We start from the raw sequence: 14,131 nt of genomic DNA, 5'->3' as shown, positions 1-14,131 counted from the left end.
GGATGGGGTTTTGCGGCGAACGAGCCACTTCTTGTGATGAAATCTTGCACAGAATAGATTGATATTGGTTTGGACTTGGTTTACAGGAAATCCTTCATATTACTTGTGACTATCCTGCTTTTTGTTTATTTATCTGTCTTCTTTTTTTCTGGTCTCCCTGCTTCCTTCTTTTCAACTTGGTGGTTATCATAAGCTATGTTTCGTACCCAGCGAAGCACCTGGGTACAAAATGTTTACTTTTGATATTGCTTTTTTGTCATGAACAATCGTATGGTGAAAGACCTCGGGGAAGGTTTCTATTTTATCATTACAAAAACTTAAGAGAAGTTGTTGGGGATGATTGGTATGTTCTATCATCTTTTGTATATACATTAGTGTCTTTTTGTTCTTACCTTACCTTACTTTCTTATCTGGAGAAACTAGAATATTAATATATAAATTGAGGTGTTATTACATGTTTGGACAATACCTAGGTAGCCCCTTCAAGTTAGTACGATTTGTCAGTTAGACACTCCTACTTAAGTTGTTACCATTTGAAGACCTTTGTTTTAGAGAAGTGTGTTTGTGAACACTTGTGTCCACAAGACAAAAACAAGTGAAATACACGTGTCCGATAGTCTTCAGCCAACTTGCATGCACCTCGACTAATTTCACTGGGTACCTTTTACCTCCTACCAACACATGTATTGGGTTACTCAGTCCACCAAGGCTTAGGTAGATGGGAAAAATCACAAAGTAATTTTTTATCTGTCAAGATATATGTCGGGATATTAACCTGAAACCTCATGGATCTCCCTACTACGTTGATTACTATGCCACGTACACCGTATTTTAAAAAGAAATACTATCGTTATCACTCCTTAGTCATCCGACAGTTTACAATAGTAGTTATTTCTTTCTAGTAGTTATTAGTTGTTTCTTCTAGTAGTAGTTATTTCCCTGTTGTAGTGCAGCTTTTCATTCCAGTAATGTTAGGAATTATTCAAGTTTTTGAGTACTTCAAACTCAAGAGATTACAGGTTCTCTCTTAACGAACCAACACCATAGGTCGTAGGAAGAAAATGTCTGATTTCATATTGTAGTGTCCCATAACTAGATCCATATCAGGGGACCGCAGCAACTTGGTATCAAAGATAAGAGATGGGAGTTATGGGAGACCAAGTTCAACATCAATTTGCACAATTGGTAAACTTGTTCTAAGAACGTGCAACCAATTTGACCTGACAAGAAGCAATACATGCTCGTTTGGATGCACTCACAAAGGATTTAGCAAATTCTAAGGTCGTTTATGATTCAACTGAACATACCAGTCAGAATTGTGGTTGGAAGGGTAAAGATAGAGTGGCAGGATGGTCAGGATCAGAAGTAGGAGGAAATTTCATCATTCCTCTACATACAAAGTTGGATTTCTCACGATTTAATTTAATGGCTAAGAGGACCCTTTGGGATGGTTGAACATATGTGAACACTTCTTTCGACACCAACAAACTCTAGAAGAAGAAAATGTCGGACTTGCTTCTTTTCATTTGGAGGGCAATGCACAACTTTGGTTTCGTCAACTAGAGATAGATATGCCTCAACCATCTTGGGATGAATTCAAACGTCAATATAACCTTTGCTTTTGGCCACCAATCAGAAGTCAGAATTTGGGAGAATTGGCTAAGTTATGCTAGATCGGGTTTGTGGTAGATTACCAAGAAAAGTTTGAGCAGTTAATTTCGCGAGCTGATACACTCAGTCGCAAAAAATTGAACTTTATATCAGCGGTCTTATTAATTATGTTGCTATTGAGGTTGAGCTGCATAATCCTCCAGATTTGGCTACGGCGATGAGTCTATCCCGACTTTATGAACAACCCATTATTCGCAATTGTTAGATGCTTACAAATCCAAGACAATGGATTTCTCACCTTAACAACATACCTAATTTTTGAAGAAACTGACCAAATCTGAAATGGAGGAAAAGATAACTTAAGGGACTTTGTTTCAAGAAACTTTTCGCGATTGACTATAGAAGGAGGAGAGTAATGTTATCACTCCTCAGTCATCCAACAGTTCACAACATTAGTTATTTCTTTCTAGTGGTTATTTGTTGTTTCTTCTAGTAGTAGTTATTTTCCTGTTGTAGTGCAGTTTTTCATTCCAGTAATGTTAGGAAGTTTTGTCCTAGTTTTTAGGGGTAGTTATCTTATAAGTTTTGTATCTAAACTCTCTGTTAATGCTATTAAATCTAAGCAGAAAATTATTCAAGTTTTTGAGTACTACTTCAAACTCAAGAGATTGTAGGTTCTCTCTTAACGAACCAGCACATTAAGTTGTAGGAAGAAAATGTCTTATTTCATATTGCAGCGTCCCATAATTTGAGAATTTCTTGGGGAAGGATAATGATGATAGTTGGTCAGGTTCCTTTCCTCTTTTTTTTTTTTTTTGGATAAAGGATGATAGTTAGTCAAGTTATTAGTGTAGGTTGTATTTTTCGAGAGAACCTGCTACCAGCTAAACATTTTTGGCTGGGAGGATTCCTGTTACATAAAAGCTTCTTTAATGCACAGGCCGATTGTTGCTAGCTTTGTAACTCTTCCGAAAATGGAAGGAAACACTCCATCATTTGCTGGGCATCTATGTGTTGACAAATTAAGACTACAATCGCAGCGGGAAATGGTCAGTCTCTCTCCCATCCACTCTGTATCACCCACCCGAAGAAAGGACTTGCTTAATGTGTTCAGTCATGTTTATCTAGCCTAATAAAATCATCGTTGTTATTCAGAAAGAAGCAGTTTCTACTTCTCATTGTTCTCAGCCCAACACCATAGAGCATGAAATGGGCATTGAGTGGCGCTTACTGCAATCAAGATCTGACAGCTGGTGGAATCGGCTATATAAGGTCTGGAACTAGTTTGTGGTTTTCCAAGTTTGGATCAGCATTGCTCTTCTTGTATTTTACACAACATTCTGATAACCCTCTTTAATTGTTTGTTCTAGCAACAAAAAGAGGAACTAAGAAAAATAGTGTCAGAACTCAAGAGAAAATGAGAATCAAGCTGCAGTTTTGTACATAGTCTACTTCTGGTTAGTACACATTCCTGCCATGTAATTTGTTGTACTTATCTTGTTCTATTATTGAGGGATTTGTGAATTATTTATAACTTAGGATATACAAAATGTTATGGAGGTTGCGGTATATGAATTTGAAGGTTGTCACATCATGATGGCACCATTTCAAACATTATCTTATCTGAATATTATCTACATATGAAGAGAAGAGACAGTGTTTGTCCATGAAACAAGCGTACCAGATGAAAGTGGTTGATCTTTGAAGAATAAATGTGGTGACTAAAACTTTAAAGCTCTCTGTTGTAAAAATGGATAGTACTATGGGTCAAGAGTGGCATCAGTATGTAGGATCAGCTGTTTGTGAGAAGGAGAATGTCAATAGAGAATTCATGGTATATGCTAAAGATTTATTTTTCCACATTTTAACTCTTGTGCATAAGATAAGCATTGCACTAATTTTCTTTTTTCCCCTCATATTTGAGCATTATTAATTTATTATTTCTTTGTCTTCGCTCACAACTGGATTGTCAATAAAGAAGGTAGTATTTTAATAAAGCTGTCATAAAAGTAACGTTAGATTTACACTCTTGGCCCCAAATTTATAATGTAGTGCTGTTTTTTCTTCTGTTGTTGGATGAATGCTGTGGAGAATTACATTAGATAAAGTGTGCACCGTATTACTGTTTTTAATGGGCTTATACTTTATGTAAACCATACTACTGTTTCTTTTCTTGTTTTCTTATTAGTTGTTTTTTATGTTTGAAAGTACAGATTTCTGACTTCTTGGACCTGACTTCTGGTAATGGTGTTCTTCCAATAAGTTCATTGGAGTAATGCAAGTCTTTTGTTCGATTGACACATCTGGTGGTTAGGATCTCTCTCTACTTTATTTAACCTTAAAGCTGTATTCTATGCAAGGGTTCTTTTCTTTTACACCAAAGATGGAGTAAAATTATCTAGTTCCATTAAATGTTATTGAAGTGAGGATAGGAACTATTACTCCTAGCTTTTCATGATGGGTCTATCATGTGATAGAAATACTATATTGAAGAGAGAAAAAGGACCCTTCCTCCTAGCTTTTCATGGGTCATTCTGCAAATCAGCTCTTTGTTTTGGCAAAGTCTTTTGGGGTACTTTGATTCTATTTTCAGCACACTGGAGTCCTGTGTTTTCTCGCCCAGGGATTAGGTCTAATGGTAAGAATACAACGCGTGATGTGTGGGTTAGGCATTTGTCATGAGTTTGAATCTTGTTGCAATTTGAAGCCTGGTATATAAGTGGAGAAGGGTAGAGGGGTGGTCCTTTTATCCACCGAGTTCGTACCATGTGCTTGCTAGCCCCTAAAGATTTCCCGTTTATCAAACTAATGCCTTGTATTTTACCATTAACTCGTCCCTGAAGGATTGCTAGTGACTAGTATTACTTTCAGATAGTCGGTATGCGATGCACTTAATTTAATTTACCATTATTTGTTACATTCGTTTAAATGACTATTTGTGTTATATGCATGTTGATTGAAACCTCACATGCTGCTCAACTTGCTTATAAATATGTGGTCATGCCAAGCATGAAAACTGAGCTGGAATAGATGATGTGCTTGCCAGTTGGACAAAATTACCAAATATTTAACTGATTTGGTGATTTTTGGCTCGACAGGTTCGGGGATAGATGACTAGTAGACACTCATTCCTCCAAGCGTCTTGGCAATTTTTGGATGTACCACAATCCTCCCTACCTTCCTGGGTGACCTCAATCTCATAGTTGGGGCAATTGATTAATGTCAAAGTCACAAAGTTTAGCTTGCAGCAATATACATATTTTTATCAGAAATTTTGCTCCATGAATCGCTCTGGCATAATCTTTTGTTCAGCATATCTTTAAATTGAAAATAGAATCTCTTATCTTTGGTTCTTAATTAGGGTCAGCAAATGGAACTAAACATTTTCCCATTGAACGAGCATTGGATTCATTTGTTTAAATGGTATTAAGTTTGAACGTGCACGTAATATGATTAAACTATTTTACCTCCGTTTTTGGCCAAAATACTTTCTTAGAAGTGAACTGAGTGCCCGGGTCCACCAAATATAAGGACAATGAGGAGGGCGCGCCAACAAAATTTAGGAAAATCAACAATACACAATCTCACGAAGCAAGCATTTAGGGTTTTATGACCCTGAGGCACAAAAACACCATGTTGGTCAGGTAGAATAATCAGGTTGTTTCCAATGGACTTGCTAAATTTGTGTCAGCTTTTTGAGCGCTGGTAGGTATATAACTGCGTTTCATTACCTTTTGATGTCAAACAAGGGACATCTGTCATGAGGAGGTAATGAGTTCTGGTAGCTACACCTATAAAAATATTCACAAGTTAGTACTCATGAAATAATTGGGAAAATACTATATGAATATGATGCGCTAGGTGATTATGGATGGTTCTACAAAATTTTTGTACAAGTATTATTTATAAGATATTCATAAGCTAATGTCCACGAAAAATTGAGAAAAAGAATCAAATTTCTATTTCATGACCTCTAAATGCTAAAAAAATAATATGAATTTCTATAAAAGCTATGAGTATCATTCACTAGGTAATTATGGATGGTCAAGCCAAATATGCAGTCAAGAGTTCGCCCTTCGGGATAAACGCACGCCATTAAAAAGGTCGTCACAGAAGCTCACAAAAAAATTTGGTCCAAAATTCGTCGGGATCACATATTACCCAAAATTCATGGACAATAGCACACGTAAAACGATAAATTTGGTATATTCTGCTCTAGGCCTCGTTTGAACTTGAAAATGCGAACGTTTGCCCCTCGAGACCAACACACGCCATCAAGGTCTTCACGGATGCCCACAAAAACTTTCAGCCAAAAACCTATTGGGATCACATATCTCCCAAAATTCATGGACAATAGCACACATAAAACGATAGATTTGGTATTTTCTGCTCTAGGCCTCGTTTGAACTTGAAAATGCGAACGTTCTGCCCTCGGGACCAACACACGCCATCAAGAAGGTCTTCACGGATGCCCACAAAAAAATTCAGCCAAAACCCTGTCAGGATCACATATGACCCAAAATTCTTGGGCTAAGCACACGTAAAATGGAAAATTCAGTATTTCCCACTCTGGGCCTCATTTGAACTTGAAAATGCAACGTTTGCCCCTTGGGATTAATGCGTTTACCTGCTTTGGGGCTCGTTTGACATTGAAAATGGGCCGTTTTGGCCGGGAGAGCCAACTGGCTCCATAACTAATGTAACACCCCGTACGAACTAGTAAGACCTAGCTAAGGCTCGACTAAATCTAGTAGGTTGAACTAGAGACTCACATGTTAGTTTATAGTTGAAAACTTGTTTAAATGATGAAAAATGGCTATTGAAGCTAGTTTGGTGATTTTAGAGGTCAAACGTCAAGAAACGACCATGATGTTTGAAAACTAGTAGACTAAACGAGGGCTAAGTTTGAGGGTTAGAGCCAAGGAAGAGGACTAGGGCAGTCCACTCTTTCATGGACACTGCCTCACCTTCCACGACCACCACCACGGCTCGTGGTAGGCTAGGCAGTGGCTAAACAAAGACTGCCCAAAAACAACCCCTCCACACGAGCCACTTCACGGCTCGTGGTGATGACCACGGCTCGTGGGAAGGCTCGTGGTGGTGCCTTAGATTTTTAGGGGTTAAGGGGAAGGTTTCCTAGATAATGTATCATGACCACGAGAGGCACCACAGCTCGTGGTAGGCACCACAGCTCGTGGTAGGCACCACAGCTCGTGGAGCCTCACGTGAAGGGCTTTCCATTAGACTTAAGAGTATAGGGTCAACTTCAAATGGTCATATCTCTTAGCTCAAAACCAATTAGGTGTGCCATGACCTATAGAACTAAAGGTTTCAGAGTCCTCTTTCCAATGCCACCGAGTTTTCTCAATTCCGATCTCAGAGTAAAAAGTTATCTCCGAAATAGTGAAGCACTGTCAGGCTGAAAAATCTTCACGACCCGTTTCACGGGCCGTGGTGATGATCATGGTTCGTGAAGGCTCCAATGATGCCATTTTGGCAGTTTCCAGCAAGTAACTTATTGGGTCTTTTCCCAATTATTTTAACTCAAGGATATCTCGTTTCTCCCAAGCCTAGGACCCCTATTTAAGTCATTTTAACCCCAAAACTCACCCAATTAAATCAATTATTCCAAGACCCTAATAAAACCCCAACTCCTTTTTCCTCCCAAAAAGTCTTCTCTCTCAAACCTCCATTGAAGAACATGGAAGGAGATCAACTAGGGCTTGAAGATGGAAGCTTTTCATCACGAAATTTATGGGATTCTAAGGCTAAGGTATGGGAGTCCTTTATTCTTGGTTAGTTATCACCAAGAAGCCCTTTCAACTAAGTTTTCAAAGATCCCCAATTTCTAGGTCTTCAATCAAATTCGTGGGTCTCTTTCTAAAATCGATTCCATTGATCTCAAGCTAATTCGTAATTTCGGATCATCAAAAAATCCATGGGGGGTTTACCTGCTCCAGGGTTCGTTTGACATTGAAAATGGGCCATTTTGGTCGTGAGGGCCAACTAGCTCTATAGCGAAGGTCTTTACGAACGTCCATGAAAAGTTTAAGAAAAAATGAGGTCGGAATTCTGGATCACCAAAAAATCCATGGACTATAGCACAAGAAAATCGGCAAAATAGGGTGATTACCTGCTCCGGAGCTCGTTTTCCCTTGAAAATGGACCAGTTTGGCCGTGAGGGCCAACTGGATTCATAGCTAAGGTCTTAACGGACGTCCATGAAAAATTTAGGCAAAAAATGAGGTAGGAATTCCGGATCACCAAAAAATCCATGGACTATAGCACACAAAAATCGGCAAAATAGGGGGATTACTTGCTCCGGAGATCGTTTGAACTTGAAAATGGATTGTTTTAGCCGTGAGGGCCAATTGGCTCCATAGCTAAGGTCTTAATGGACGTCCATGAAAAAATTTCGGCAAAAATGAGGTCAAAATTCTGGATCACCAAAAAATCCATGGAATGAGGTCGAAATTCTGGATCACCAAAAATCCATGGACTATAGCACACGAAAGTCGGCAAATGGGGGGTTTACCTACTCCAGGGATCGTTTGACCTTTAAAATGGGCCGTTGTTGCCATGAGGGCCAACTGGATCCATAACTAAGGTCTTAAGGGACGTCCAAGAAAATTTTTGGAAAAAATGAGGTCGAAATTCTGGATCACCAAAAATCCATGGACTATAGCACACGAAAGTCGGCAAATGGGGGGTTTACCTACTCCAGGGATCGTTTGACCTTTAAAATGGGCCGTTGTTGCCATGAGGGCCAACTGGATCCATAACTAAGGTCTTAAGGGACGTCCAAGAAAATTTTTGGAAAAAATGAGGTCGAAATTCTGGATCACCAAAAATCCATGGACTATAGCACACGAAAGTCGGCAAATGGGGGGTTTACCTACTCCAGGGATCGTTTGACCTTTAAAATGGGCCGTTGTTGCCATGAGGGCCAACTGGATCCATAACTAAGGTCTTAAGGGACGTCCAAGAAAATTTTTGGAAAAAATGAGGTCGAAATTCTGGATCACCAAAAATCCATGGACTATAGCACACGAAAATCAGCAAAATGGGGGTTTACCTGCTCCGGGGATCGTTTGACCTTGAAAATGGACCGTTTTGGCCGTGAGGACCAACTAACTCCATCACTAAGGTCTTAACGGACGTCCATGAAAACATTTGGCAAAATTGAGGTCGAAATTCCAGATTACCAAAAAATCCATGGACTATAGCACACAAATAATGGCAAAATGGGAGGTTTACCTGCTCCAAGGTTCGTTTGACCTTGAAAATGGGCCGTTTTGGCCGTGAGGCCAAACTGGCTCCACAGCTAAGGTCTTAACAAACATCCATGAAATATTTTGGCAAAAATGAGGTCAAAATTTTGGATCACCAAAAAATCCATGGACTATAGCACACGAAAATCGGCAAAATGGGGGGTTTACCTGCTCCGGGGTTCGTTTGACCTTGAAAATTGGCCGTTTGGCCGTGAGGGCCAACTGGATTCATAGCTAAGGTCTTAACGGACGTCCATGAAATTTTTTGGCAAGATTGAGGTTGGAATTCCGAATCACCAAAAAATCCATGGACTATAGCACATGAAAATCGGCAAAATGGGGGGGGGGGGGTTACCTGTTCTGGGCTCGTTTGACATTGAAAATGGGCCATTTTTGTCATGAGGGCCAATTGGCTCCATAGCTAAGGTCTTAACGGATGTCCAAGAAAAAAATTGGCAAAATTGAGGTCGAAAATCTGGATCACCAAAAAATCCATGGACTATAGCACACAAAAATTGTCAAAATAGGGGGGTTTGCCTGCTTTGGGGATCGTTTGACCTTGAAAATGGGTTGTTTTGGCCGTGAGGGCCAACTTACTCCATAGCTAAGGTCTTAACAGACGTCCATGAAAAATTTTGGCAAAATTGAGGTCGAAATTCTAGGTCACTAGAAAATCCATGGACTAGCACACGAAAATCGGTAAAATGGGGGGTTTACCTGCTCCGGGGATCGTTTGGCCTAAAAAATGGGACGTTTTTGGCATGAGGGCCAACTAGATCCATAGCTAAGGTCTTAACGGACTTCCATAAAAATTTTTGGCAAAATTGAGGCCAAATTCTTGATCACCAAAAAATCCATGAACTATAGCACACGAAAATCAGAAAAATGGGGGAGTTTACCTTCTCCGAGGTTCATTTGACCATGAAAATGGGACGTTTGTCCGTGAGGGCCAACTAGATCCATAGCTAAGGTCTGAAAGGATGTCCATGAAAATATCGGCCAAATTGAAGTCGAAATTCCGCATCACCAAAAAATCCATGGACTATAGCACATGAAAATCAGCAAAATATGGGGTTTACTTGCTCCGGGGATCGTTTGACCTTGATAATGGGCCGGTTTGGCGGTGAGGGCCAACTGGCACCATAGCTAAGGTCTTAACAGACGTCCATGAAAATTTTTGGCAAAAATAAGGTCCGAACTCTAGATCAGCAAAAAATCCATGGACGCACACGAAAATTGGCAAAATGGGAGGTTTACCTACTCCAGAGCTCGTTTGACCTTGAAAATGGGCTGTTTTGGTCGTGAGGGCCAACTGGCTCTTTAGCTAAGGTCTTAACGGACGTCCATGAAATTTTTGGCAAAAAAGAGGTCGAAATTTTGGATCACCAAAAAATTCATGGACTATAGGACAAGAAAATTGGCAAAATGGGGGGTTTACCTGCTCCGGGGTTTGTTTGACCTTGAAAATGGGTCGTTTTGGAAGTGAGGACCAACTGGCTCCATAGGTAAGATTTTAACGGACGTTCATGAAAAGTTTCGGCAAAAATGAGGTCAGAACTCCGGATCACCGAAAAAGATGGTGAACAACACACGAAAATCGGCAAAATAGGGGGTTTACATTCTTTGGGGTTCGTTTGACTTTGAAAAAGGGTCGTTTCGGTCGTGAGGGCCAACTGGCTCCATAGCTAAAGTCATTATGGATATCCATGAAAATATTTGGCAAAAATGAGGTCGGAATTCCGAATCACCAAGAAAGATGGTGAACTATAGCACACGAAAATTGGCAAAATGGGGGGGGGGGTTTACCTGCTCCGGGGCTCGTTTGACCTTGAAAATGGGCCGTTTTTGTCGTGAGGGAAAACTGGATCCATAGCTATAGTCTTAACGAATGTCTATGAAAAATTTTGGCAAAAATGAGGTCCGAATCCAGATCACCAAAAAATATATGGATTATAGCACACGAAAATCGACAAAATAGGGGGTTTACCTCCTCCGGGGATCGTTTCACCTTGAAAATAGGTTGTTTTGGCCATGAGGGCCAACTGACTCCATAGTTAAGGTCTTAACGGATGTCCATGAAAAATTTTGTTAAAATTGAGGTCGAAATTCTGGATCACTAAAAAATCCAAAGACTATAGCACACAAAAATCGGCAAAATGGGGGGTTACCTGCTTCGGTGGTCGTTTGACCTCGAAAATGGGACATTTTTGTCGTGAGGGCCAACTGGATCCATAGCTAAGGTCAAAATAGACGTCCATAAAAAAATTCGACGAAAATAAGGTCGGAATTTCGGATCACCAAAAAATCCATAGAATATAGGACACGAAAATCGGCAAAAAGATGTGTTTACCAGCTATGGGGATCGTTTGACCTTGAATATGGGCCGTTTTTCTGTGAGGGTCAACTGGATCCATAACTAAGGTCTTAACGGCCGTCCATAAAAAAATTCGACGAAAATAAGGTCGGAAATTTCGGATCACCAAAAAAATCCATAGAATATAGGACACGAAAAATCGGCAAAAAAGAATGTGTTTACCAGCTATGGGGATCGTTTGACCTTGAAAATGGGCCAGGTTGACAGTGAGGGCCAACTGGCTCCATAGCTAAGGTCTTAACGGACGTCCATAAAAAAATTTGGTAAAAATGAGGTCGGAATTCCGGATTACCAAAAAAGATGGTGAACTATAGCACAAGAAAATCGGCAAAATTAGGGGTTTATCTGCTCCGGGGCTCGTTTGACCTTGAAAATGGGCCAGTTTGACAGTGAGGGCCAACTGGCTCTATAGTTAAGGTCTTAACGGACGTCCATGAAAATTTTAGGCAAAAATGAGGAACACAAAAACCGGCAAAATGGGGGAATTAGCTGCTCCGGAGCTCGTTTGACCTTGAAAATGGGCTATTTTTGCCGTAATGGCCAACTTTCTTCATAGCTAAGGTCTTAATAGAAGTCCATGAAAAATTTTGGCAAAATTATGGTCGGAATTTCGGATTACCAAAAAAGATGGTGAACTATAGCAAATGAAAATCGGTAAAATGGGGGTTTACCTGCTCCACGGGTGGTTTGACCTCGTAAATGGGCCATTTTGGCCATGAGGGACAACTGGCTCCATAGCGAAGGTCTTAGCGGACGTCCACGAAAAATTTTGGCAAAAATGAGGTCGAAATTCCAGATCACCAAAAATTCCATGGACTATAGCACACAAAAATTGGCAAAATGGGGGGTTTACCTGCTCCAGGGTTCGTTTGACCTTGTAAATGGGACGTTTTGGCCTTGAGGGACAACTGGCTCCATAACTAAGGTCTTAACGGACGTCCACGAAAAATTTGGTAAAAATTAGGTCAGAATTGTAGATCACCAAAAAGTCCATGGACTATAGCTCACGAAAATCGCAAAATGGGTGGTTTACCTGCTGTGGGGCTCGTTTAACCTTCAAAATGGGACGTTTTGGCCGTGAGGGCTAACTGGCTCCATAGCAAAGGTCTTAACGGACGTCTTTGGCCGTGAGGGCTAACTGGCTCCATAGCTAAGATCTTAACGTACGTGCACGAAAAATTTAGTCAAAAATGAGCTCAAAATTCCAGATCACCAAAAAGTACATGGACTATAGAACACGAAAATCGGCAAAATGGGAGGTTTTCCTACTCTGGTGCTCGTTTGACTTTCAAAATGGGATGTTTTGGCCGTGAGGGCCAACTGGCTCAATAACTAAGGTATTAACAAATGTCCACGAAATTTTTTGGCAAAAATGAGCTTGAATTCTAGATCATCAAAAAGTCCATTGACTATAACACACAAAAATTTGAAAAATGTGAGGTTTACCTGCTCCGGGGTTCGTTTGACCTTGAAAATGTGATGTTTTGGCTTTGAGGGCCAACTGGCTCCATAGTTAAGGTCTTGATGGATGTCCACGAAAATTTTTGGCAAAAATGAGGTCGGAATTCCAGATCACCAAAATGTCCATTTACTATAGCACACGAAAATTGGCAAAATGGGGGTTTACCTGCTCCGGGGTTCGCTTGACCTTGAAGATGGGATGTTTTTGCCATGAGGGCCAACTGGCACCATATCTACAGTCTAAACGAACGTGTACAAAATTTTTTGGCTGAAATGAGATCGGAAATCCAGATCACCAAAAAGTCCACGGACTATAGCACACGAAAATCGACAAAATGGGGGGTTCACCTGTTCTGGTGCTCGTTTGACCTTGAAAATCGGACATTTTAGCCGTGAGGGCCAACATGCTCCATAGCTAAGGTCTTAACGGACGTCCACGAAAAAGTTTGGGAAAAATGAGGTCGAAAATCCAGATCACCAAAATGTCCATTTACTATAGCACACGAAAATTGGCAAAATGGGGGGTTTACCTCCTCCGGGGTTCGTTTGTCCATGAAAATGTGACGTTTTGGCCGTGAGGGCCAACGGGCTCCATAGTTAAGGTCTTAACGGACGTCCACTAAAATTTTTGGAAAAAATGACGTCGTAATTCCAGATCACCAAAAATTCCATGGACTGTAGCACACGAAAATCGATAAAATAAGGGGTTTACCTGTTTTGGCATTGTTTGACCTTGTAAATGGGACGTTTTGGCAATGAGGGCTAACATCCTCCATAGCTAATATCTTAACGGACATCCAACAAAAATTTCGACAAAAATGAGCTTGGAATTACATTTCACCAAAAAGTCCATAGACTATAGTACACGAAAATCTGGAAAATGGGGGGTTAACCAACTCTGGTGCTCGTTTGACCTTCAAAATGGGACGTTTTGGCCGTGAGGGCCAACTGGTTCCATAGCTAAGGTCTTAACGGAAGTACACGAAAATTTTTGGCAAAAATGAGGATGGAATTTCAAATCAACAAAACGTCCAATGGATTATAGCACACGAAAATTGGCAAAATGGGGGGGGGGGGTTTACCTACTTCGGGGTTGGTTTGACCTTGATAATGGGACGTCTTGGCCGTGAGGGCCAACTGGTTCCATAGCTAAGGTCTTAACGGAAGTACACGAAAATTTTTGGCAAAAATGAGGATGGAATTTCAAATCAACAAAACGTCCATGGATTATAGCACACGAAAATTGGCAAAATGGGGGGTTTACCTTCTCCGGGGTTCGTTTAACCTTGAAAATGGGTCATTTTGTCCGTGAGGGACAACTGGATCCATAGCTAAGGTCTTAACGGATGTACACAAAATTTTTTGGCAAAAATGAAGTTAGAATTCCAGATCACCAAAAAGTTCATGGACTATA

The 14,131-nt window shown here is 40.5% G+C and overlaps 1 protein-coding gene across 5 annotated transcripts in view; it reads left to right on the top strand.

Annotated features, from left to right (window-relative positions):
* Nucleotides 1-5,007, top strand: part of LOC102582649 (uncharacterized) — a 28,502-nt gene extending 23,495 nt beyond the window's left edge. The window contains exons 9-14 of one of the 5 annotated variants that reach the window (XM_015310885.1): nucleotides 2,552-2,660; nucleotides 2,767-2,883; nucleotides 2,982-3,068; nucleotides 3,151-3,445; nucleotides 3,825-3,920; nucleotides 4,710-5,007. In XM_015310885.1, coding sequence (XP_015166371.1) covers nucleotides 2,552-2,660; nucleotides 2,767-2,883; nucleotides 2,982-3,032 — 277 coding nt within the window. In that variant the 3' untranslated portion in view covers nucleotides 3,033-3,068; nucleotides 3,151-3,445; nucleotides 3,825-3,920; nucleotides 4,710-5,007. Of the gene's footprint in view, nucleotides 1-2,551; nucleotides 2,661-2,766; nucleotides 2,884-2,981; nucleotides 3,069-3,150; nucleotides 3,446-3,819; nucleotides 3,921-4,709 lie in introns of all 5 variants that reach the window. The other 4 variants (XM_015310886.1, XM_006352250.2, XM_015310884.1 and 1 more) reach the window with 4 other exon arrangements.
* Nucleotides 5,008-14,131: the final 9,124 nt, after the last annotated feature.

The sequence above is a fragment of the Solanum tuberosum genome, unplaced genomic scaffold, assembly GCF_000226075.1.
Source record: "Solanum tuberosum cultivar DM 1-3 516 R44 unplaced genomic scaffold, SolTub_3.0 scf00148, whole genome shotgun sequence".
Taxonomy (NCBI): Eukaryota; Viridiplantae; Streptophyta; class Magnoliopsida; order Solanales; family Solanaceae; genus Solanum; species Solanum tuberosum.
The sequence above is the reverse complement of the archived record's forward strand: the minus strand, read 5'-3'. Positions and strand labels throughout refer to the sequence as shown.